Raw genomic sequence first — 26,026 nt, forward strand, 5'->3', positions numbered from 1 at the left:
TTCAATTCCCGGTGGAGACATATCACAAAAATTACTTTGTGGTCCCTAGTTTGGTTAGGATATTACTGGCTGATCACCAGATTATCCGAAAGTAAGATGATCCGTGCTTCGGAAGGTACGTTAAGCCGTTGGTCCCGGTTACTACTTACTGATGTAAGATAATAGTCGTTACATGAGCCATTTTAGGGACCTTTGGCGGCTCAGTAGTAACCCTGACACCAGGGTTGATGGGGTTGGTAATCCACCTCACAACCCACACGATAGAAGAATAATGTTTCTTTCATTTAGGGTAAGAAATAAGACACCGTTGTAACTACTTAACCTCAATTTATTATGTCATCTGAAGGCAAGTTACGTTTAACATTTACGAGTATGTACAGTATTATCTATACTCTGTTCCAAAATACACAACACAAAGTAATTGCTTGTCTTTGCATACAAATGTGCTTATATTACAAAATATATAGATGTCCCGTACACGTACAATTTGAATCAAAATCCAAGACGCTTAATTTATGTGGTTACTAGACTACCCAATCCAATCGGCGCGCGCATCGATATTCGAAAAATCGACGGTATTAGACTCGTTCACCAATTTGATATTAAGAATAAAATATATTTATTGCCAGTAACAATTTACATTTGATATAAGAACTAGGTAATTATGAATATTACGAATACGGGCGAAAGGAAATGGCTCGGCAGCGCTGGTTTTCAGTCATTTCCTCTTCAAATCAAATCAAATATACTTTATTGCACAGAACTAAATTTAAACAATCGGACATATGACAACACATGAATACAGTACAATTTGGGCAGCAATTTCTTCCAATGTCTTCAATTCTCTTCCTGGGATGTTGTGCGGAAGTAATACGATTCGTGTGACCTTGACACATCGGGCAGGATGGATTGGGTAGTATAGTAACCGCCTTACAAAGTCCTGACCTGCAGGGCTAACACGCTCAACGCGATAAAATTATTGTTCGATTCAATAAAGTTTGTTTTTTCCTTAACATGCGTGACACGTGATTTTGTTCGTATTTTGACAGAACGACACGACTTATTTGGGTTCACATAGCACCAATCGACAAAACGACATAATTATATCGTCGGAATCGATAAAATTACTGTGACAAAATTTTATCACATTGCGCATGTTAGCCCTACTGATTAATTACAAAATACGGATCTTTATGCTGATTGTTTACATGATATGTGCTTTAAAAAAAATATGGAGTTGAAGCATAATTAATATTTTATCAAATAAATATTGTTACGAGTTCTACAGCTAATATAATTGAGTAATATCTATAATATAGTATTGGAACAGAGTACTTATTATATATCGAGCATGGCTAACGTTTGTACAGTGATATCACAACAGTGAAACAATATCATTTTAAAGCTATCGTAAATTATCACTATTCACTCCCATCCCGCTCATTATTATAGGCTTGTTGAATCACATCTGGCAGTACTCAGTAGTATGCTTACACGCGCTATAGCATGCTTACACGCGCTATAGCATGCTTACACGCGCTATAGCATGCTTACACGCGCTATAGCATGCTTACGCGCGCTATAGCATGCTTACACGCGCTGTAGCATGCTTACACGCGCTATAGCTTGCTTACGCACGCTATCGCCTCGTCGATTCTGCTGCGAGCGTTCTGAGTAATAGAAAAAGAAGCATAGGAAGGTTCTGTCACATGTGGTTCAACCTATATTGTGATGAGTTAAACTGCACTTAAGCTGCATGATAGCACAACTTTGTCATCTTTAAAGATTCAAGCATTAACACTTAAATTGGGTCTTTGCTTGATATTATTCTAATAAGTAAAAATAAATAAATAACTAAATAACCTCAAAGTCTTAAATCATGTTGATGTACAATCAAAGAGCTGAACGGGTAGTATTAATCATCATCATTTATTTGCCATTGTTGGTCGCCATCAAAATTAGTTCCTCCTAGACAGCCATTGACAATAGCATGCAAATATTTACGATGTACATATTAATCTTTTAAAAATAAAATTCAAAATATCAAATATAACATGTCAAAATTATAGATAAAATGCATCACTGTCGTTATCATAAACCATATTCTTAATTAAATAAATAAATAAATTAAAAATATAATAAATAATTATATTTAAAAAAAGCCGTCTTTACCCACATTACGATAATGAACGTAGGTATTTTTTACTTATATTTCTAGTCTGATTTTATCATTTTTAAATGTTTCAGAAACTTCCGTTTCAAAACATGGAACATGAAAAAATTTAACCTGAATTATTTTTAATACATTTCCTCCATTAATAAATTAATTAATAATTACAATAATATTAATAGTAATAATTTATATGAGCATTTGTGAGAGAACATTGAAGTAAGAGCATCGATTTATTGACAGAAAGCATTTTCTAATATCTACATCCCAATTTGAACTTAGTATAGTGTTAACAATGATGACGATTCCAGTACACACTATCTAATTTTATTTTAAGTTATACCTGTCATTTTCTTATCCTCTGAAATGGAAAGGGACGGGTAATCGACAGGCATAAAATTAATGGAACACACGTCAAGATCTGTTGTGCCTGGGTGTAAAGCAAGGGTCATTTACACCCAAAACGAGGTAAAAAAGAACACTGTACCATCTTTATGTTTTTGGGGAACATGGCCTGGAAAGTTCCGCATTGGCAAAATCCACATATTGTGAAATAGTCGTTTGGATTCGATACTTACAAAGAAAGACAAAGAGTAGAAAATGCTTCATACTCCTCTGGTTGATTAAGGGTGGCCTGTGCCCTGCAGTGGGACGTTCATAGGCTGTAACTTTTTTTTAATAAAAAACAATATTTTAAAAAAGTTCATAAATGTATATAACTCTTGCATGAAATTGGTGCGTTTCTAGATATTTATTGATTTATTTATTAGCAGTTAATAACATTTTTATTACATAATTACTTCAAAGAATAACATAAACAGATGATAAACTATTCATTGAAAACAATTCCAGGAAGACTTGAAAGATAAACAATATCTTGAGCAAAAAAAAAACAAAAACAAGGCACAAAAACTTAGGTCCTTGTTAAAACAAGAGGTAATTTAAAAATTAAAAAAAAAACATATATAGAAAAAGCAAAATTGGCGGGAATTGTACTTACAAAATGGCTGCCTATAAATTGACATCGTTTCTCGTTTAAATAAAAGCTTAATTTAAAATTAATACTGCGATGTAAAAATACTTTGTAAAAAAATTATATTCTAGTGAGAAATGCATTACAATTGGCTTCATTGTATATTTGACATGTACGAGATTATTTATTTTGCAATAATAAGTAAGTATACAGGGTTTTAGTGACACCGTAACGAAAACGAGGGACGATTCGGCTCAGGATTCCGAGTATATCAAGTGGAATTTTCCATATTACAAAACTTTAGAATTAATTATGTACTTTAAAAAAATAAACAAAAACCACATGAATTATGCGACGGGAAATTCCACTTGACTCAGAATCATGAGCTGAACCACCCTCTAAATATTCGGTACGGAATCACTAACATCCTGTATATAAAAGCTACATTACTTATATAATTTACATTCTCAATTATATTATATAAAGGCGTCATCTTGCAAGATTATTTATGATAATTATTGTTAAGTATAGATGTCGAAATGACCTGAAGGTGCGCGGTGCGGCGAAATCAATCTTTTTCAGTCTGTTGTATATAATATTTTATGGCATTTACACTTAATTCGTGTTCTAAGATGTTCACTCCAACCTTTCTCGACTCCGACCTCAGTTGAGTATTTTTCGACGGCGCCTCAACCTTAACTAGTTTAATCCAGTAAGGCATGACGTCACAATTTCGTATTATTTTGTTGGCAGTATTGAGCTCGACTCCAGTGAATGACGTCATCAAGTCGGGGACGTAAATATCAACTTAATACGTTCACTGAGTATAAACCACATAATTATGAGGCAATACATTTGAAACTCATACGTGCATGTCCCATATGTAGGGCATATTGTTTTTTTCTTGCCATAGTGTGTATATGTACAATCAAAGAGCAAAAGTGCAGTCACTGAGCTTAGCGAATTATTTGTAAACAGTGGTGAAATTATGAACCATTAGTTGTCATAATTATAAATTTTATGTTTTTGTAGGTGTTTTTGGTCTGTTACAGAAACGACATGTAACTAGGAGGTCTTAAGTGCAACCAGTTAATTTATTACTTTGCAAGAAACCGATTGTAGTTTTGCACCTTATCGTACATAAATTCCAATGTATTTGTCGGGCATTTTAGCATGCACGTGAGGAGTCGATATCTTATTTTTAGTTACACAATGGCCCCGATTCCTGCAGACACCTCCCAATTTTACTTTAAGTTATACCTGTCATTTTCTTATCCGCCGAAAAGGAAAGGGACGGATGATTGACAGCTCATAATTTTAGGAAGAATGAGTAAAAATGACAAATAAATGAATAAATGATGAATGAATGATGTAATGATGAATGAGTTTTAGACTGATCTGCAGTGTTTGTGTAATAATTTGAAATGTTATAATTATTCGTAATTTTAATTTTAAGTGACAAATTGTATTTATAATGCTATGAGTAAATGAATGACAAACCCGGGCGAATCAAAAAGGTCCCTCGCTGGTATGCAAACCGTTTGACGCGTGCTGTCAACTTAATTCTGTGTGTGTTATTGGCCAATGTAAATTTTTAGACTGTTATTTTAGATTTGTGCTTAAAATTGACGTGTGTTCCATAAATTTTATGCCTGTCGTTTACCCGTCCCTTTCCTTTTCGGCGGATAAGAAAATGACAGATATAACTTAAAATAAAATTAGATGGTATTTACAGGAATTAGCACCAATGGCCCCGATTCCTGCAGACACCTCCTAATTTTACTTTAAGTTATAAAATCAAATCAATCATCCGTCCCTTTCCTTTTCGGCGGATAAGAAAATGACAGATATAACTTAAAATGAAATTAGATGGTGTTTCCAGGAATTAGCACCAGTGATTGTGTTAAAATACCAAAATGCTCAGCTGAGGCCGAGTCGGGTGGAGGATGAGTTGAACATCTTAGAAACCGGGTGTTACAATTACAGACTGTGATGGCGCCATATTTTATAAAGCTTATTTCTACAATCATAGGCAAGTTTAGGCAAAATGCTCCTTACACAATCCGAACGCTATTAATTTATTATTTACTTTTATTGCATGTAATTGAATTCTCCTATTAACCTAAGGGCGGAGACGATCGCGATTGGCAATGTTTTTTGTGACTTGAAATCTGCATCATTATTTTTTTTCTTTACAACGAGCAGAAGTGCCTATTCTGACACAAACTTAGCCTAATTCGAGTTTGACAGCTGCTAAATTGTTGCCGTCTTTCACTCACAATAAGTGCGAGAAAGAGATGCAGCTAGCTTTATCCTGTCAAATTGAGTAAATGTGAAGAGTTCAGTGAATAATCTCAATAAGTTGCAACTGTCAGACTCGTTTATATCACACATTATTCGTTTAATATACCAATCAGTTGTTTTCCCATAAGTCAGTCTTGTCAAAACGCGACTAGAACCTTTGGTTTGGGATGATTTGATTTTGAGCCCACTAGTGAAATTTGGCATTTGACTCACAATATTTCGTATATAGCATAATCATCAGCAGAAGGCAACGGGAAACCACTGCTTCTATTTTCCCAAGAGAGTCAGCATGAAGGGTCCTCGCAACCCTGATGTTGACCACGATCCTCAGATATGAGGGACCGACCCAAGAGAGAGAGATAATCATCAAATCACATTTCGTGGGTTGTAAGATTACCAACCTCATCAACCCTGTTGTCAGGGTTATTATTGAGCAGCCAAAGGCCCCTGACAAGGCTCATGTAACGACTACGTACATCTGTAAGTAGCCAACGGTTTAACGTACCTTCACGAATGAGATTAATGTATGGAGTGTCTAGTGTGTGCGCAAGTCCAAAAACTGTCAATCAATGATCGTCTCCTAACCATTTAAATAGAGAAGGCAAGTCTGTAATCACTCATCTAATACACAGCTAACATATTCCTAGCAAACTAAAAACAAATCTACTTACACCCAAATTGTGTATATACAACCTCTATTTGTTAAGCTAATAAATAAATAATTTACATAATATATCACACTATATTTTACCTACAACTTGCGGCTTGAATATAAGTTTTATTCTATAACACGCATAATAGGGTCGTGTACTAGGTTCAAGATAAATTATGAAATTCTGATTACTAAATAAAGACACATCTAAAACTAACGAAAAACATTTTCTTTTTTCTATTAAACTTATTTATGAATTTTAATCAAGAAAAACGTAATAATAAGTCCGACATTTTGTCACGTTTTTCTATGACGTCACAGAGTGCTTTTTCATACAAATCCCATAGTAATTTCGTGTTTTGACGTTTAGTAAAAAGTAACTGATTTGACTAGTTGGAAACTAGCCTATTGGGGTAGTTTCCTAAGTCAAAGATAAATTATCAAATTCTGAGCATTTGAAAATTTATATCTTTAATAATTCCACTGCTGTGAACATATCCTAAGAATTTGGTTTATCTGGTATAATCCAAACCAGAGTTATGAGGGTTCAAAAAATCGACGAAACGTTTCGAGAAAAGTTAGGTAGTCTTGGCGGGAGCACTACCGTGCCCCCAGATTACCAAATAAAGATCTAATAGTGTCAAAAAACGATTTCTTTTTTTCTATTTAACTTGTTTATGAATTTAATAAAGAAAAATGTAACATTTTGTCACGTTTTTCTATGACGTCGCAGGTTGCTTTTTCATACAAATTCCATTGTGATTTCGTATTTCGACGTTTAGTAAAAAGTAACTGATTTGACTAGTTGAAAACTACCCTATTATAATTTGCACAAGTAAGCCACCGTACTTTAGCCGTCTTTCATGCAGTGTCAAGAATTTGCGCGCAGACTACATCATGTTTTTAAATTGACTATTAATTTCAAATCAATAATCGGCGAGAAAACCATTTAGATGCTGCAATATTCTTGCCTTCTCCGCTAATCTATATGGCATTCACACTTTGACATACAACTAGAGTGTAATATTCAAAAATACATGATATATCCTTATCTGTCGTTACCATTTGATATGTCTGCCGCGTATCAATGTCGTGGCCAGATCTTAGAATTGATCATTTCATGACGTGCTCCATAATTTCGTAAAATGGTCATATTTCATGAAATAGCCAAATTAAATTGACCACATCTTTGAAACGTCAAATGAAATATGACCAAAAGGTCCAACATATAATGAAATGATCAATTCTAAGATCTGGCCACGACATCAATACAACATGTTTTTTTTTGAAGATCGACCTTGGAATTTAAGTTTAAACCGATGATATTTATGTTCATAGTATAAAAAAACCAGGTATGCTCAATCGTATGAAAAGTCGTCAATGCTAGCCGTTTCATGACGTAAGTGTTACCATTAAAATGGTATCGCCAACATTCCAAGGACGTTAATTTTATAATTGAAAATTAAATAAATTAATATATTTAATTACTATTATTTGTCACATATATAAAAATAATTAAAACTGTAAGTTAATCTTTTACTAAAAGTTCAAAATTTCCTTGCAAAGTAACTTAAAAACATTGGTCGTGGGTAATTTATTTTTTACAAAATGGCAACCCAGGGTGGGATGACGTCAGCAGGGCTACCCTTGAAATGTTAGCTGTCACTTTTGAGAGCGACCCTTTCTCGCCGCGACAGAGATCGTCTGTCTCTTTCTGTGCAGTACTGTGAGAGAGTGACGGGTGACGTATGTCGAGGCGAGAAAGAGTCGCACGCTTACGGTGCTAAGCTCGCTGGTTTTGTTATACCATTAGCACCGACAGTTTGACTTTTGATAGTTCGGCAACGCTACTTTAGTACTGGCGATCTACGTATAGATACATATTTTTTCATTACAAGGCGTTATAGTTTAGGTTACATTGTACTTTTTCATAAGCGCTATAAAACTGATTAGTAACAGTATTGGCTTTTTGATGACGTTATATTTTGTAAGTTCCACACATATATCCTTCTTTACACAATCCATCCACACATTCGTGGGTCGTCCCCTATCCCTAACAAACTTCACATATTATAATAAATAAGACTTTACATTAATTAAATACAAATTGTCGTAATTTTGACGTTAGATGCTCGCGTCATAATTACGTGGCAAGTTTGTTGACATACGAGTTATAAGAACTTACAAAATTAAAAAAAATGTTTCTTTCTTTCTTTCAAAATTTGACGTCATCAAAGAGCTAACATATCGTCGCCTTCTAGTGAACAACACGTAAGCGCATTATTGAAAAATCGCATTCGGATGTGATTTTTGTTAGCAAAACCTCGCAATAGACAAGCTAATTTCAATCCAAGTAATAATTTCAGGTAATCCAGGTTCAGGTTAGGTTAGGTTCCGTACTCGGACCGCCCTGCAGTTCCAGGCGTAAGAATAGGGCTACGGTACCCCCTGCCTGTCGTAAAAGGGACACTGGAGACTGAAAGGGGACACTGGAGATCGTGGGTGGTAAGGGCGGGGGCCCGAACTGCTCCACACACGATCTCCGGGAAGGACGGCAATGCGACATGGCCTCGCATTGCTGTAAAACTGGGATGGTGTAAGGGTGGGGATCTACCCCAGGATGCGCTTTAATAAAAGCAAGTGCGAGGGGAGCACCGGTGCGTTCGATAGAGCTCCCTAACATGCACAGCAGAGGTTTTAGTCGGTAAGAGTCCGACATAACCTCGTTGCTCCCCCAGGCGACGAGGTATCCATGAGGATTTCTCCTTGCGTGCCACGGAATATAAAAAAGAGGTTGGAAGGGCCAAGTGACCGCGAAACGCGCGCCATACAAGTATGAGCAAATAGTTCATACTTCAACTTTGCACTCCACTCGTCCGCAAACTTTACGACACACGGAGCTCCGCCGCAGTATATTATATAGTCGTCTTGTGAGGGCAAAAAATCAAACATCGACTATCATGCAAGGGGATCCCTCCTTATCACTGGAAAGCTAAAAACCTTAGTATGATCGGCTGTTTATCAAAAAAATACTTTTGTATGTATCTTACGAAAAGTAATAATAAAATTGCAGCCTATCACATAAAATATTCATTGCCGGTAAAGTGGCTATGGAATTTGAGAAGCAGTAGAACTATCGTAGCTCCGTTTGCAGGAGTAGTAGTAAAAGAGAGTGGGGTTGAACTTGCGACAGCGGTTCTCATACAAAATGCACGTTAGAGTCTTTCCAAACTCTTTCTTCTATTCCGTGGTGCGTACACCAGCCAGTCCTTCTGGCAAGCGTTCAATTCTTCACGCAATGGAAAGAAGAAGGGGAGGGTTTTGCCCAGCAGTGGGATCTTGTAGGCTAGATTATATTGGAAATTAATTCAAAGCAATCAAGGTTTAGTTTAAAATCACATCAGAATGACTGCGTGGCATCACCTTAAGTGAGCGAATTCCGCGACTTAGCTCTTTGATGATGTTAAATTCACTGTTCACCCTTTATACTTGATCCAATAAACTTTATGCTTTAGGGACAGGGTTTAGAACTAACAGCTCGTCCCTTGAGGAATGTCTCACAAACCAAGGATTGCTAATTTGATAATTTCCCTATATATTAACTAACAAGGATGGGGTTCAGAGTCCAGAACCCTCTTGAGAACTGGAGGAGTCTTGACCGTTGATAAAATCTTCAAGCTATTGACATGTTGCTAGTTTGATAATGTACCTTCTGTCACGGGGTAGGGCTCAGAATCTGTCGGGCTCGTCTCTGGGTTGGCGGCCCGCCACGCCGGCCAGGCGCTCGCAGACTGCCTCCAGCTGCGCGTCCAGCATCAAAGACGCGATCTGATCGTCTGTCAGCATCTCCATGCTGGAAGATAAGGTTTCTTTTTATTACATATTAACTTTTTGAACGCCGGAACGCAGATCTCAACAAGACACAATGGAGTGTCTGGTATTTCGGCAGATGCGAGGTTAACGGCTTCAGTGGTCCAGTGTTTAAGCGGCGAGGTCACGATCCGGAAGGTCCCGGGTTCGAATCCCTATAGGGCGACATCACAAAAATCACTTTGTGAGGACTGGTTTGGTTAGGACAGTGCAGGCTGATCACCCGATTGTCTGAAAGTAAAATGATCCGCGCTTCGGAAGGAACGAAAAATTGTTCTCGGTTACTACTTACTGACGTAAGTAGATAGTTATTGCGCCAGTTGTGGCGGACCTACTGGACCAGCTAGTTCTACCCGCATGCAACAGATGGCGCACAAATCATTCAATGCAGGCCTAAAACGCGCTATCGAAGTTTGCGCAGCACGACGCATATGTACAATTTCCAACGTAACACCGTTGGATCGTCGATCCTTAGTCACACTACTAACTCGTGGCTGGCGGGGTACTACGCTCTGTTCGGTACCCCGAAAACATCCTTTGGCGGCAGCACACCCTCGCCGCCAAATCGGTCATGTCAGGGGTCTTTGGCGGTTTTGAACCCTGATAGCAGGGTTGATGAGGTTGGTAATCCACCTCACAACCAACATGATAGAAGGACAGATATCTAAAGTCGGGCTTAGCGCTCCGGGCAGACTACTTAAACCAAGTCCAATTTTCACGATCTCCAGTGCTAGGACTATTTACAGGAAAAACTCTTTCCTTGTGAGAGCAAATACTACATTCAATCGACTCTGCAGTGATGACAGCATTGACGTATTTAACTCTAGTTTCTACACCATCAAAAAACATCTTATATCGAAATTTACCAACAGCAACTAATTTGATATTGGTAATCTCAGCAGCGAGTGTTTAATTTCGTAAGTATACCTAAATCTCTTTTGATTTAATTTGGGTTTATATGTGGAAGCTTGTAATTGGCCTCATTATAGCTTATGTTTGTACGTATTTATTTAAGGTACCGTGCTGTTAGGCGCCCCATACACCTACAATAATGTTGTACAATCCTTTAATTGTATAATAATATTGAATAACCCCTTTGATTCCAAACGTTCAATAAATTCTCTCAATAAAATTGACAAACCAGTCTGAACAATATTTTCGTGCGAGCAACATGTCTGACAACGAAAAAACTAAAACCGTGACTGACCGATCGCGATCGCTCCGAAAACTAAAATGAAAAATATTGCGCAATGTTAAGATTACACAGTGCAAGAAAAAAATATTGCCCAATAAAAATTAAGCTCGCTCAATCTTTTGTTCAATCATTGTGCAATGTTTCAGTACTATCCCTAAACGTTCAATAATATTGTGCATGCAGATAGATTGAGGAGCTCGGTGGCGCAGCGGTTAACGCGCTCGGTCTGCGATTGTTGAAGTAAAGCAACTTTCGCAAAGCCGGTCATTGGATGGGTGACCACAAAAAAAAAGTTTTCATCTCGAGCTCTTCCGTGCTTCGGAAGGCACGTTAAGCCGTTGGTCCCGGCTGCATTGGCAGTCGTTAATAACCATCAATCCATCATCCATAGTCCATAGGGAAGGCCCGTGCCCCAGCAGTGGGGACGTCAATGGGCTGATGGTGATGCAGATATATTGTGCAATATTATTGTAGGTGTATGGGGCGCCTTAGCTTTCCTCAATAAATGAATAAAGCGCATACCTGGCGAGGCTGTCAGTGTCGGAGTACCGCTCGTCGGAGGCGGAGGAGCCGCCGGCGGAGCGCCGCGAGCGCGGGGACGCGGCGCGGCGCGGGGTGCGCGGGGCCGACGCCGAGCCGCGCCGCTCGCCGAACAGGGACAGGCCTGGTGGGGGGGTCGGACACCTATATTGGATCTTGCTTCTAAACGTGACACAATATCTCTGTCTCGCTCTCTCTCACTTCTGACGTACACGTTGAACGCCAGACTAAAACTCATGGTCCAGCCGAGTGAGTTGCGGGACAGATGTCGAATGGTAGACACTGGTGTTTGACATCTCGGAAAAGAATGAGTAGGTCGCGTTTTCCTTAAGCGGCCTATTATTTTTTAGTTATTTTCAGACAATATTCACAAAAAAAGTCTCTACGATTTTTGGACAATTCTCACATTTTTGGCGTCTGTCACGGCGTTCAACGTGTTAATGGTAGTGTTGTATTTTAGCTTGCTCCCAATTTTTGTTTCTTTTATGCCCATAATCCATCAAGGCCTACACACTCCCACACCGGTATCAAGCATACTCATATTATCAATGCCAAAGTGTATGTCTGTTTGTTTGTCTTTCACAGCAAAACGGATTGACGAATTCATCATCATCTCCCTAGCACTATCCCGTTTATGCACAGGGTCCGCTAACCTAACCTGAAGATTATATGCATGACGTACGATAATTTAGATTATAATAGCAAAATCGTCTTGTAGTGGTACTTAAACCACAATAACCGCTTTCTGTGATGAAGCAATCAACTCTCATCATCTCCCTACGATTATCCTGTTTTTCACATGGTCCGTTTACCTAACCTGAAGATTTGACAGGTCCGGTTTTTTTACAGAAGCGACTGCCCGCCTGACCTTCCAACCCGCGAAGGGAAAATCGGCCCAATACAGGTTAGGTCACATACCTCCGAAAATTTGTTTTTTAAGTGGAGATCGTTAAAGTGATGGAGAGTGACATAGGCTATTTTATAAGTTTGAATTATATGACCATGTATAACGAACTGATGTAAACCAAAAAATATTTTTTTTTTCCTTCCCCAGCTGAATAACCAATGAACGCCCCGGTACGGTCACGAGCATTAATATGTATACACTTTGGTACCATGTCACATTAACTTCTTTGACAAACTGAACTGTAAGTCTCACTCAATATCAAATATGTTAGTGCGACAGAGTCCTAAAGTGGGTACATTATATTGCTCATGACTGTACCTTGGAAGAGGTCCTTCATCTTCTCGCCGGTGTCGTGCAGCAGCACGTCGAGGCTCTGCCGCCGGCGCTGCTCCAGCTCAGCGCGCAAGGCGGCCCCGCGCTCCCCGGACACGATGTAGCGCCGCGGACTCGCCGCAGACACTTTCGACTCTATTGGACTCGGCGGGGAGAGCTTCTCTGGCGTCGACCGCGGCCGGAGCGAGCATTTTTCGAAGCTGACCTGAGGGGGACATTTGTTATGATTACCTGGATAATAGATCTGGTTTTTAGACGTAATTTATAATAATTTAACGGGTTCTTTCCGCGTTTAAATCAGGGATATGAGACTCCCGATATTTCGAGTAGCAAGTGCCATGATCACGGGATGACTGTTGAGATTGGAGTGGAGTACGTAGATCCATAATTTTCTACGACCAGACATATGTGTCTACTCTCTTTCTTTGCCGCTTGTTTATGTATTTGATATCGGAACGTTCGAAACCATCTGAACTCGCACCAAATTCACTACGACAAACCGCACTCACTGTGTCCTCACGTTTTGTCACTACATTAGACCGTTTTAAGCTTTTTTAGGCCACACAGATCGTCCAACTTGTCACTCGTTCGGCAACCGAGCACTGACATAGTTGGAGTCTCACCTGGTCTACTGGCCTGCTTAGCACTGGAGTAATCCAGATAATCTCGATCAACGTATCAGCATCTTACATTGATCTAGCACAGAGAATCACACAATGTATAAGTCACAATGCAACTAATCTAGTCTCGAGAAGGAGAGACGTCAGAAGCTCGATACAAAACGAGATGAGCTCAAGGCGCGACCACCTGCTGCCATAAATTATAATTATTTAGGAGGAGTGCTGACGTGCATTGAATGCGGTCGTACATTTAATGCTCAGATCGGATATGTCAGTCACTTGAGAGCACACAAACGACGCTCTCATTAGTTGTCGAGTCGCTGTGGCCGAATACGGTCAGGAAGGATTGATTTGATTGATTGATTGACTGACCTCCTCAGGACTGGAGTAGTCAAGGTCTATTTCAGTCCATGTATCAGCGTCCTGCAGCCTCCGCGGCCGTTCGGCGTCCTGGCGCCGCAGCCACTCGCGCACGTTAGCTTCGCTCGTCGGCTCGCACAGCTCGTGCAATTTGTCACTTGTGTTGGTCGTCGTGTCACTCGCCGTGTCCGTCGACTTGGAGTCCACTTCTGAAGTCATGGAAGTATTTATTTAATTGTAAGGCTTCTTTTGTAGTCAAGTAAGTACATTATTTATTATGATTCTAAATCTAGCTCCTGAGACATCCCCCAAATTGCACGTTAATGAAGTTTCTCAAGTCCGTAGAATTTTCCGCTAGAACCGTAAACAAGCAATAAACTCCGACTGCTGTACCTATCTCCTGGGGGGTTAAAACGCTACATCGAAGCCATTCATCTAAAAAGGCAATATTGTAAAGTATGTGCGCAATACCAACAAATGTCAAAAACCTAAAATTGCTTTTTCGAATGAATTGCTTCCATGTGGCCTTTTTAACTTCTCAGCACAACTACGGAGTCACATAACTCATTGACGAAGTCCGCTACCAGGGTTCCAGCGCTCCTCATTTGAGAAACAAACCGGTGTACCACATCACAACAAACGTAACCTAATTTTAGTTGGACAGCTCTTAAATTGTTGCCGTCCTTTACTTACAGTACGTAGAAAGAGATGCAGCTAGTTTTAGTCCTGTCAAAATAAGTTAAAATTAAGTTGGTGGTTGCCCGAATGGACACCATTGACTTACTATAATAAACAATACTACTGTGGACACAAAGAGTTGGCCAGCTAATAACAGATGCGGATGGCGCCACATTCAATAATGCAGTCGTTTTTTTTTTTAAACACGATATCGAAGCTTACACAGCGAGACGCATATATACAACTTCCAACATGATTCAAAACGGATCCTCGATGCTTAGTCACACTATCAACTCGTGGTTAGCGGCGTACTATGCTCAGTTCGGTACCCCGAAACCATCCTTTGGCGGCAGCACACCCTTGCCGCCAAACTTCGTCTTCTTCGTCGTTCCCTCACTGCTGAGGATCGCGACCACAGGTATGGGTTTCCACTCCGTACGGCTATATGCTGCGTGGACCGCCCTCTGTATGCTGCCGCCCACCGTCTTCTTCAGGATGTCAGACCACCTCGTAGGTGCCCTTCCTCGCGCACGTTTGCCATCCATTTGCCCAACGATGATCTGCTTCTCCAGACTGTGCTTCGGAGACCGCATAATATGTCCGCAGAAGCATAGGGCACGATTCCGGGATATAGCATGCCGCCAAACTACTATAGTACTATGTCTCACCATTGTGAAGCGCGGAGGTGCTCCGCGAGCGATGGCGGTGTATCTCGTCCGAGATCCTCTCGAGGTTGCGCAGCGCACTGGAGTACTGCTGCTTGGCCTCCGACACCTGCTCCTCCAGGGTCTGTATGCGCGCCTTCTGGCTCTCCAGAGCCGAGTTGATGCGCGCCTTCTCTTCGAAGTACGGTCTAGGGATTTGGTGAATATTATTATTTTATTTTGGACAATTGTCAGTTGGAACATAAAATTGGGTCGTGTACTAGTACTAGTCAAGGTAAATTATGAAATTCTGATTACTAAATAAAGACAGATTTAAAACCAACGATAAACATGTTCTTTTTTCTAGTCCGACATTTTAACACGATTTTCTATGACGTCACAGTGTGCTTTTTCATACAAATTCCATAGTAATTTCGTGTTTTGACGTTTAGTAAAAAGTAACTGATTAGACTAGTTGGAAAGTAGCCTATTGTGCAAGTCATAAGCAGTGAACGGATTCGGGCGCTTATTCGTGTCATCACCTCACTAGCTATATCCCGTTATTGACCGGATCCGCTTACCTAACCTGAATATTTGACAGGACTGATTTTTCACCGAACCATAGGCGCTTATTAGTCTAAACTTTGTAAAATGCTACGAAAGTATGGAAGACGTCCTTAAACCAAATTATTGTGATAATAAAAATGCCTAAAATGATTATTTATGTAGGTTTCAAAACAAATTATCAATTTCAGCTGTCGTTTCTTGTAACACGTGACTTTTGTGCGATTTTTTTCAATACAAAAGTACTATATATGCGATCACTAGTCATAAGTGAAGACAAATTCATATTAATGGACAAGGACATCATTTTTGAAGAGATAAATATTATAGCCTCTTTGTAATCGAGGTATAAAGGCCATATTAAAGCAATTCATCTAAAAAGCAATATTGCTATTTGACATTTCCTGACATTGCGCACTTACTTTTATATGCGCAAATGCCATTGATGAATTGATTTAATGTGGCCTTTTTAACCCCCCTCTTAAGTTAACATATCTTCAGGAGACACTACAGGCATGCACTAAACAACTAAATATAGAAAAGTAATAGTCATGCATAAGAAAAAAAGAAGTACCAAGGTTAGGAGTGTAGATCAGCTTCGTGTTGGCTGCAGAACATAAGGTGAGCCGGCTAAACAAGCAAAATAAATTCAGTGCAGTAGCTGGGTTATACGCACAATGTCCCATTCGCAAAAGGTCCTCTTGTAGCAAAATGCCCATTTTACGTGAAATGTGTAAAACTCGCTCACTAGTCACATAGTCACTGTGGTACACGGGCTTGCTTCTCAACGCGAACTTACACCAATGAGTTATTAATTTATCTTAAGTGCAGTTTTCACTAACACAGTTGGCTCAACCATTATAAACGGCGATACGGCTCACCATCTATCACGCTGGTCTAACAGAAAGCTCGGCGAGGTGTACGGTCACAAGTACAAACATAATATGTAATATGTATACTCTTTGAAACCATGTCACATTAACTTTTTTGACAAATTAAACCGTAAGTCTCAATAAAAGTCAAATATGATAGTGCGACAGGGTTCTAAAGTGGGTACATGATATTGCTCATGACTGTACCTCCCTAATTGGGATACAGTAGTGAGCTTATGTTATGTAAAATTAATCAAATTAATTTATTTGATAAAAAAAAATCCTTACATTGCTATGTATGATGCGTCCATTGCCTTTGCATCAAAGGTAATATTTTATGCGAATGGGACATTTTGCGAATGTGACATTTTACGAATGTGACATTTTGCGAATGTGATGTTTCGCGCATTCTGCGTCAATACCCAGTAGCTTTGTACAGGGCAGAAACATGTGGATCAGTTTTATATTAATTTAGTTTAATAATGTTGACAATAGAATATAAATTCGGTCAAAAATAAATTAAAAAAAGGCTAATCTAGAAATAGAAGACAGTCTAAGATATTAAAAAAAATAATCTCATTTTTCTTTTGACTTATTTTTTAATTCTAATGACGAATTAAATCGCAATGCGTACGATGGTATCCCCAACGGTATTTCTATAAGGATTCAATAGAATTCGATTGACGTTTCGTAAAAAATATATAATTTGACTAGGGTACAAAATAGCCTATTCTGAAAATGACTGGTAGTCATCTGGTAGTATTTAAAAAATGTTTCAGGACCGACATCAGTGAACTGATGCCGAACTAGGTATCCATAATTATAATATCGATTATTGAACTTGAAAACGAGTCGATACTATTGTTTTTTGTTTAACTACACTTCTCATCAAAAAAATCGAAACACCTTGCAAGTTTACGTTTTGTCAGGATTATCAGAAAAATGTGTACATTTAGGAATAAATGTTAAATGTCGTTTAATAGTGAGTAATATGAGCTTATCAAATCTTAATGTTAATGTTCTAAATTTAAATGATTTTTTCATAGGTTTCGTATTTTGTTAAATGAGTCATTTTTATTCCGTATGGAGTATAAAGGAAATGGATAAAACAACACACGTATATGAAAAAAAAAGCTAAAAAACGTTTATTTAATAACTTGTATTCCCTCCCCGAGCTCTAATTACTGCTTCCATACGGTTCTTCATCGATCGGATGGGAGTCACGATCACATGCTGTGGTATATTGTCCCATTCCTCTTGGATTGCATCTTGCAGCTGGCTAAGTGTTTCTGGGGCAGGATCTCTTGCTCGAATTCGTCTCTTTAATTCATCCCACAGATGTTCAATGGGATTCATGTCCGGGCTTCTTGCTGGCCATTCCATAATAGAGATATCGACTTCGTTAAGATAATCTCGTACGACGCCCGCGGTGTGAGCCCTAGCATTGTCGTGCATGAATATGAAGCCGTTGCCAATAAAATGTGCATAGGGCATCACATGAGGCTCGAGACACTCTTCGACGTACCGATGACAGTTTAGTGCAGGCAGACGTGGCCCAGACACGAAAGCAAGCTCTGTCTTACCGTCGGCGCTGATTCCTCCCCAAACCGTCCACGAACCGCCACCATAGCTGACCTTTTCTTCAATGCAGCATTGTGCATAGCGTTCTCCGTCTCTTCTGTAGACCTTGTTCCTTCCGTCGTTACCATACAGCATAATTTTACACTCATCAGAAAAGAGAACTTTGCTCCACTGTAGGTATGACCAATTTAGGTGCTCACGTGCAAAGTTAAGGCGCGCTCTTCGATGGTCTGCAGTTAATTTCGGCCCATTTGCTGGCTTATGCGGTACCAGTCCACGATCCTTCAACCTTCTTCTAATTGTAGAGTCACTTACAGCCACCCTTCGTACAACACGAAGCCGCTGCTGCAGTTGAAAAGCGTTAAGGCGTCGATTTCTTAAAGAAGTTGTTACAATAAATCGATCATCTCGCTCAGAAGTGACCCGATTCCTGCCAGATCCTGAACGGCGCGTGAACAAACCAGTCTCCCGATAACGTTTATAGACTCTATGAACAGATGACAGGCTTAGATGCAGTCTTGCAGCCACAACACGCTGACTAAGGCCAGAATCCAGCAATGCCACAACTTGGGCGGCTTCTGTGGGCGAAGTATCCATACGTTTTAGAAAAAAAACCTTTTTTCAGACGTCCCAAAGTCACAGTATTGAAATAAAAAACAAAAAGTTTAAGGATAGGCGCCAATTTTTAGTTTTTAAACGCTAAATGTACTCCAACCCTAAACACACATTTGTCTCAAAACAGTGATTCATTTCGTTTATAAGATAAACAAATGAAATTCTAATTTTGAATTTAGAATTTTCGCTTATTACTGTAATGGCCAAACTGCCAGCTATACACATATGTATTTTTTTTCATCGTATGAATTCTTTTTTGTGTTAAATTCGGACAGAAACAATGAAAACGGAAGTGTTTCGATTTTTTTGATGAGAAGTGTATTTATTTGCTCAAAACATGGTATTTTAACAGGGTCTTCTTCTATCGTGTGGATTGTGAGGTGGATTACCAACCCCATCAAACCTGGTGTCAGGGTTATTACTGAGCAGCCATAGGCTCCTGACTAAAACAACATACACAACGGTGGTGGTGGTGATTGTGGTTTTAACATGGTAACAAATGTAAATAAGTACATAAGTAGTAGTGCTTATATTCGAATTTAGAATATCGATATCGCTCTACATTAGTGTGTGCTTAAAAAAAATGGTTCAAATGCATTATTTATTAATTACTAACTACAAAGTTAGAAGTGAAGAAAACTAAATAATTTGGAAGAAATCAAAGTCTATGCAGGTGCTAGTTATGCGGTTACTATGCAAATCATTTTGGTTTTAAATAATCTGTTGTAATAGAAAAATAATTGAACATTCCTTTTAGGATTTGTCTGTCCAGAAATCAAAACCTTAAAAAACATTACTTATTGCAACAGATTATAAAACAAACTACTCCTAAGTCTTACATTTTTATTTGTTTTACCTGGACTTGGCTATATGTCTTTTGAGTCCGTTCTGCAGCTGTTGAACGAGCGCGGCAGCGGCGCGGTGCGCGGCCGCTTTCGTGCGCTGCGTCGCTGATGTCTGCGCACGATCCGCTTCAGCCTGTTAACAATTTATCTTTTATCTTCACTACTTTATACAATACATATTTCTTCGATGACGTCATAAATCGTCTGAAACAGACGTATAAGGCCAATGAATGAATATAACTCAGGACCGCAAACCCTAATGGGGCCTTCTTCTATCGTGTGGGTTGCGAGGTGATTACCAACCTTATCAACCCTGGAGTAAGGGTGGTGTGGGGGTGGTGGTGTGTGTGTGTGTGTGGGTGGGGTGGGGTGATTTGAAGATTAGAATAGACGTTAATAATTACAACTAGCCCTATAGGCCTATGCCCAGCAGTGGGCGTCGTACGGCTGATGATGATGATGATGAATTACAACTAGAAGATAACCTACAGCCACTGATGATATTTAGTCCTAAGATGGACATGAATTATGTTGTAATTATGGTGGTGATCAGCCCAATGCATGGCCTATAAGCGTTAAACACTTGAACCACATCTGACAGCACAAAACCACACTTTCCTACGTTTCTATCCTTTTCTGTCACCCAGAACCGTAATTGATCGTCGCCGCCACCTTTGGCCAGGCGTGCATTAGTATGATGACTAAGAAGGCAAGGAATATAGTCCACAGTACCTGATTGACCCTGTGCGTGGCGTGGTTGAGCATTTCCTGCCAAGCGGGGTCGAGCGTTAGTCCTCCACAGGTCTCGGACACACGCACTCGCCTCTATACACCATGTATATGATGATTATACTAAGAAGGCGATGAATTGTCCACAGTACCTGATTGACCCTGTACGTGGCGAATTTGAGCGTCTCCTGATAAGCGGGAGCCTGTCAGTCCTCCACCGTTCTCGGCCAAACGCGCCATCCTCTATACACTATCTATATGATGAGTGTACTAAAAAGGTGAGGAATGTTGTCCACAGTACCTGATTGACCCTGTGCGTGGCGTGGTTAAGCGTCTCGTGCTAAGCGGGGTCAAGCTTCAATTCTCCACCGCCTTCGGCTACACGCGCTAGCCTCTATACACTATCGTATCTATACTAAGAAGGCGAGGAATAGTCCACAGTACCTGATTGACCCTGTGCGTGGCGTGGTTAAGCGTCTCGTGCCAATCGGGGTCAAGCTTCAATTCTCCACCGCCTTCGGCTACACGCGCTAGCCTCTATACACTATCGTATCTATACTAAGAAGGCGAGGAATAGTCCACAGTACCTGATTGACCCTGTGCGTGGCGTGGTTAAGCATTTCCTGCCAAGCGGGGTCGAGCGTCAGTCCCCCACCGCCCTCGGCTAGGCGCGCCAGTCCCTGCTCCGCGAGGTACACCATCTCTCTAGCCGCTGCGTGCGCGCTGTTCGCTTTGTCGTATGCTATCGTCGCCACTTGCAGCTCTTGTGATGTCTGTTGAGGGATTTATCATAGTTAAAAGAGGGCATTTTATTCAAATCAGTCTCATAATTGACCTGATTCTCACTTGATCGTGATGACGCTGCCTAAGACAGTACATACTCGTACAGGGTGTTAGTGACATCGTAACGAAAACTGAGGTGGATTGGTATTGGTATTCGCGGGCCGGTTTCCGCAACTCGACGTCTGTGCGCCTATTTTGCGTGAAGACTTGAGGTGGATGATTCAGACCAAGATTCTTTTCATGATTTCCATACCAAGTAGAATTTATCGTTGCAAAATTTATGACTTTTTTGAGATTTTTTAAGTTATTTTCAATTCTATACTTTTGCGATAGAAAATTCCACTTGATATTAACTCAGAATAATGAGCTGAATTATCCCCCTTAGTATCCACTACAATGTCACTTACACCCCGTATACAAACACAGAACATGTACAAGAAAAAACTATCAATTTTGTAGTGTTTGAGAAACATATTCGGTTCACGTTACCTATATGTCCATAATTTATATTTTAATAACATATATTTTTCTAGCACAAAAGTACAAAAAAATTAAAATTTTGATATTTGAATCATTTAATAAGCATCTTAACATCATTAACATAATTCTTCACCAACCCACATTGGAGCAGTGTGGAGGAGTATGCTCCACACCCTCTCCGGTTGATTGAGGGGAGGCCTGTGTCCAGCAGTGGCACATATATATAGGCTGTATATGTTATGTAATGTATAAAATTAATGAATTTTATTGAGAAACTTACAATATTAGCCCGAAACCTTGCTTCATAGTAAGGCCGGGCCTTGTGGACACTAGTGCCAAGCTTCTTGGTCAGCTGTTGAATCCGCAGGTGCCCCTCGGCAAGTAGTCTCCGGAATGCAAGCCGGGCCTCATCCAACTCCACTTCTAGCCGGTTTATCTCATCTGTCGCTGTGTTCAGACGCTCTAGTTCAATCTAAAAGTTAAGTGTGAAGATATTTCAAAATGTTGCCTGGAAGAAATTGATGCATGAGTAATAAAGCTGCTTGTTGTCTTTCTGTATCTGTTGTCCATTGTTTTAATAAAGATATTTATTACAGGTGAAATAGTCATATTTATGAAGACAGTTAAGACTAAGCTTAAAACATTGGTTGAGTTGCTGAAGAGTTCTTGTTGAGCCATCTGTCAAGAGGCCCAGATTTATATCTTTACTAAAGTTATTGAGTGAAAGACACTACACTTAGGGAAACTTAAATATAGGCTGTGTGTGTTATTAATTTCTTAGATTTAGTGCAAGGCAAGTATGAAACCAGCATAAGAAAACAATAGTTAAGTTTTAAATTGAGATTTTCTTTCTTTTTTAAATTGAGACTCTTTGAGTAGAATAGAAGAGCAAAGCATAATCAATTTTATTTTTTTATTTACTACAGCTTTATTTTTAATTGAGAAATCATCTTGTTTTATATAACAGAAGATAAATTACCAAAAACTGAGAGTGAATTATTAAGGCAGTTGATAATTTAATCAAAATATGAATGTTAATATATTATATTAGCTAATAAATAAACAATCGTGCGTATAATACTAACATCTGAAATATTCCCATAATAACAACAATGTAAAAATGGTGAGATTTTCATTGTTAGTTCAAGGCAGTAAATCATTTCCAATGACACGACGGCTGCGGTTCCGAGCCCGCATCCCACGGGGCTATTGTCACCGCTCATGTCGTGAACATTCATTAAATAATATCGATTATCCGTACCTGCACCCGAGGATCCAAGGCTTCCGAACATTCGGCCCCGCTGTCATTCATTGTTCTCTCAAAAAACACACATTTTTCTTGCAGTTACACACTATACACAGCCGTTGGAGGTTTCATTTATTATATTGTACTTTTGTTAAGTTCAACATATCACAGTTTCGGCTTGCTACCGCCTATTAGAAAAATACCGCAATAAAAATTATAACATCTTGGCCGTGACAACTGATCCGTTGCAAAAAATTGACAGCTGGGGAACGAATGAGTGAATGATTTAATATAAATATAATTTGTTTATGGTTATGTTGTTACTTCCGGCGATTAGTACGCCATCTATTAAAACTTAGCAGGACTTACTTTGACAATTCGTCATCATTCATTCAGTTTGAGCCTACGTTAGACGTTGCTGCTTTATTTATCGTCGCAAGAAAATTACAAAAATGGTATTTACACTTTGTTTTGAATATATTTAATGTTTGCAAAGTGCACTTGAATAAAGCACTTATGTTATATATTCCAGGCGACGGAAGTGGAGGAAACTATCAAGCGAATCCAGGCTCACAAAGGTGTTATGGGTGTCATCGTCGTTAACCACGAAGGTTTGGTCGATTGTTGTTATTCCCATGGTTACTTATTAAATTATTATACTTTTTACCCCTTATTGTTCTGCTCTGTGTTATCTTTCTAGAAACATCGAGAGTTCGTTTAAAGTTTATTGTTTTTACGAAGTACCAATAACTTTCTTTTTTCAGGCATTCCAATCAAAAGCTCCTTGGATAACGCAACTTCGGTACTGTATTCAGGTCTTATTGGTCAGCTTACCGAGAAGGCGAGGAATGTCGTCCGTGAAATGGTGAGAGTACTAATAATTTATATTTAATTGTTCCAGTGTGTGTGTTGTGTGCTTCTATGCTGTTCTGGGAGCAAATAAAAAACATAGAACACGTTCAGCTGCTTGTCTTCCCGGGCATGTCGTAAAAACCGACAGAGGGATTGCATCCTCTAACATGATGGACTAATGTTATGGGCGATAGGCTGATCCCTTATCACCATAAGGTTCATCATATCCATCTTAGGACTTCGTATCAACAGTGGCTGCAAGTTGTCTTTGATTACTTGTGGCTCCGCCCACCCCATTTGGGATTACGGGCGTGAGTTTATGTATGTATGTATGTTCCAGTGTTATTTAAATTTGTAACTAGGTAGATATATCTAATCATTCATTCTGTATGAAACTATTGAAAGAAAATAATAAAGAATCTATGATCCACCCAGGATATTATATTTCTGTCTGCCACACGCAATAATAATTAAAGAATGAAAAGGAAACATTAGAAACTTTTTTCTATATTAAAATGTTCAAGGAAACATATTTTTATAAGTCATCATGTGTAAAATAGAGGAAGCTTTTATAAATCTGTGCTTTCAGGATTCAACCAATGAGCTGACATTCCTTAGAGTGAGAAGCAGAAGACATGAGATTCTGATTGCTCCAGATCGCGAGTTCATTCTCATAGTCATACAGAACACTTCAGACTAGATTTCTTGAATGATGTAGTATGTAAGGATAATTTTGTGGCATATTTTCTCTTTAAAACCAACATATTGAACAGTATGGTAAGAAAGATTGGATTTTATACCTTTTTGATTCTAAAATGTTCTAATATAATATCAATCTTACTTGAAAAGTATTTAGCATCTTCAGGATAGGATAATAGATTATTTCTACCATACTAAAAGCTTGATTATTAGCTAGATACCATAAAGGAACTTTAAATATGTTCTTTCACTAGTAGTACACATTTACAGTAGTTCAGAACAATATAGCACCATAAGTTTAAAAAGTGCAATAATGATTTTTAAAAACATTAACACACAAAATGCTACAATAATTTTAAGTCTTTTTGATTTTGTGATTTATTAGGTTTGCACACTGTTAAATATTATTTCGTACAGTGCATTTGTTTAGGCTTAATTTTATAAACTATTTATTTAAGTATAATCACACTAATAAAATGTATTTCTACACAGAACTGTCTTTTGAAAAGAAATAAAACCAAGTTATTATTAGAAATACCTTTATTGTATGTAAATGGATTAGAAATTATTGAAAATAATCACAGAAGGCCCATCATATAACGTAAACAAATATACAGGGTGTTAGTGACATTGTAACGAATACTGAGGGGGATGATTCAGACCATGATTCTGAGTTGATATCAAGTGGAATTTTCCGTCGCAAAATTCATGATTTTTTTTTAGTTTTTTTAAATTATTTTCAATTCTATACTTTCGCGATGAAAAATTCCACTTGATATTAACTCAGAATAATCAGCTGTTTCATCCCCCTCAGTATTCGTTACGATGTCACTTACACCCCGCACAAGTACATACTGTACCCATACAAGTAGGTATGGGTGTTAGTGACACCGTAACGAATACTGAGGGGGATGATTCAGACCATGATTCTGAGTTGATATCAAGTGGAATTTTCAGTCGGAAAATTCATGAAAATTTTTGTTTTTCTTTTTATTATTTTCTGTTCCATACTTTTGCGACGGAAAATTCCACTTCATATCATCTCAGAATCATGGTCTCAATCATCTCTCAAAGTTTTCGTTACGACGTCACTAACACCCTGTATATTTTTTTCTCTGGTAACATAAACATAGCTGGCGAATAGGTATATAATAATATTCCTCACACATCTGCCTACCCTTTCGGGGATACAGGCGTGATGCTATCAATATAACTACTACTATACGTATAGATCGATAAAACAAGAAATGACAGCAGAGAAATAGTACATCGCCTAACGAGTAAGAAAGAGACGGGCGATATGTTTCCGTGCTAACGGTATACAGCTTAGCACGAAAGAGACGGGCGATATATCTATCTCCGCGCTAACGGTATATAGCTAGTTGATTTGATAATTAGCTAATGGGCATTAATACACTACCGGATCCCGGCGCATCGAGCGCAATCGATTGTGTAATGTAACAAAGCCTCACCTGCAGGACTTAGTGAGAAATATGAGGGAATTTGGCATAGTA

At 39.0% G+C, this 26,026-nt stretch overlaps 2 protein-coding genes across 2 annotated transcripts; one reads left to right on the top strand and one right to left on the bottom strand.

Annotated features, from left to right (window-relative positions):
- Positions 1 to 307: 307 nt before the first annotated feature.
- Positions 308 to 23,211, bottom strand: LOC126376579 (uncharacterized). The gene is made up of 9 exons (XM_050024064.1): positions 22,977 to 23,211; positions 21,996 to 22,187; positions 21,040 to 21,225; positions 19,735 to 19,856; positions 15,271 to 15,455; positions 13,937 to 14,133; positions 12,930 to 13,149; positions 11,687 to 11,828; positions 308 to 9,952 (listed from the first exon to the last, which is right to left on the bottom strand). Exons 1-9 carry the CDS (start codon positions 23,025 to 23,027, stop codon positions 9,829 to 9,831), a joined length of 1,419 nt encoding a protein of 472 aa, XP_049880021.1. The 5' UTR covers positions 23,028 to 23,211; the 3' UTR covers positions 308 to 9,828.
- Positions 23,212 to 23,301: 90 nt separating this feature from the next.
- Positions 23,302 to 25,006, top strand: LOC126376748 (dynein light chain roadblock-type 2-like). The gene is made up of 4 exons (XM_050024315.1): positions 23,302 to 23,416; positions 23,494 to 23,572; positions 23,726 to 23,826; positions 24,403 to 25,006. The coding sequence occupies exons 1-4, from the start codon at positions 23,414 to 23,416 to the stop codon at positions 24,511 to 24,513; spliced, it is 294 nt and encodes a 97-aa protein (XP_049880272.1). The 5' UTR covers positions 23,302 to 23,413; the 3' UTR covers positions 24,514 to 25,006.
- Positions 25,007 to 26,026: the final 1,020 nt, after the last annotated feature.

The sequence above is a fragment of the Pectinophora gossypiella genome, chromosome 21 (assembly GCF_024362695.1).
Source record: "Pectinophora gossypiella chromosome 21, ilPecGoss1.1, whole genome shotgun sequence".
Classification (NCBI taxonomy): Eukaryota; Metazoa; Arthropoda; class Insecta; order Lepidoptera; family Gelechiidae; genus Pectinophora; species Pectinophora gossypiella.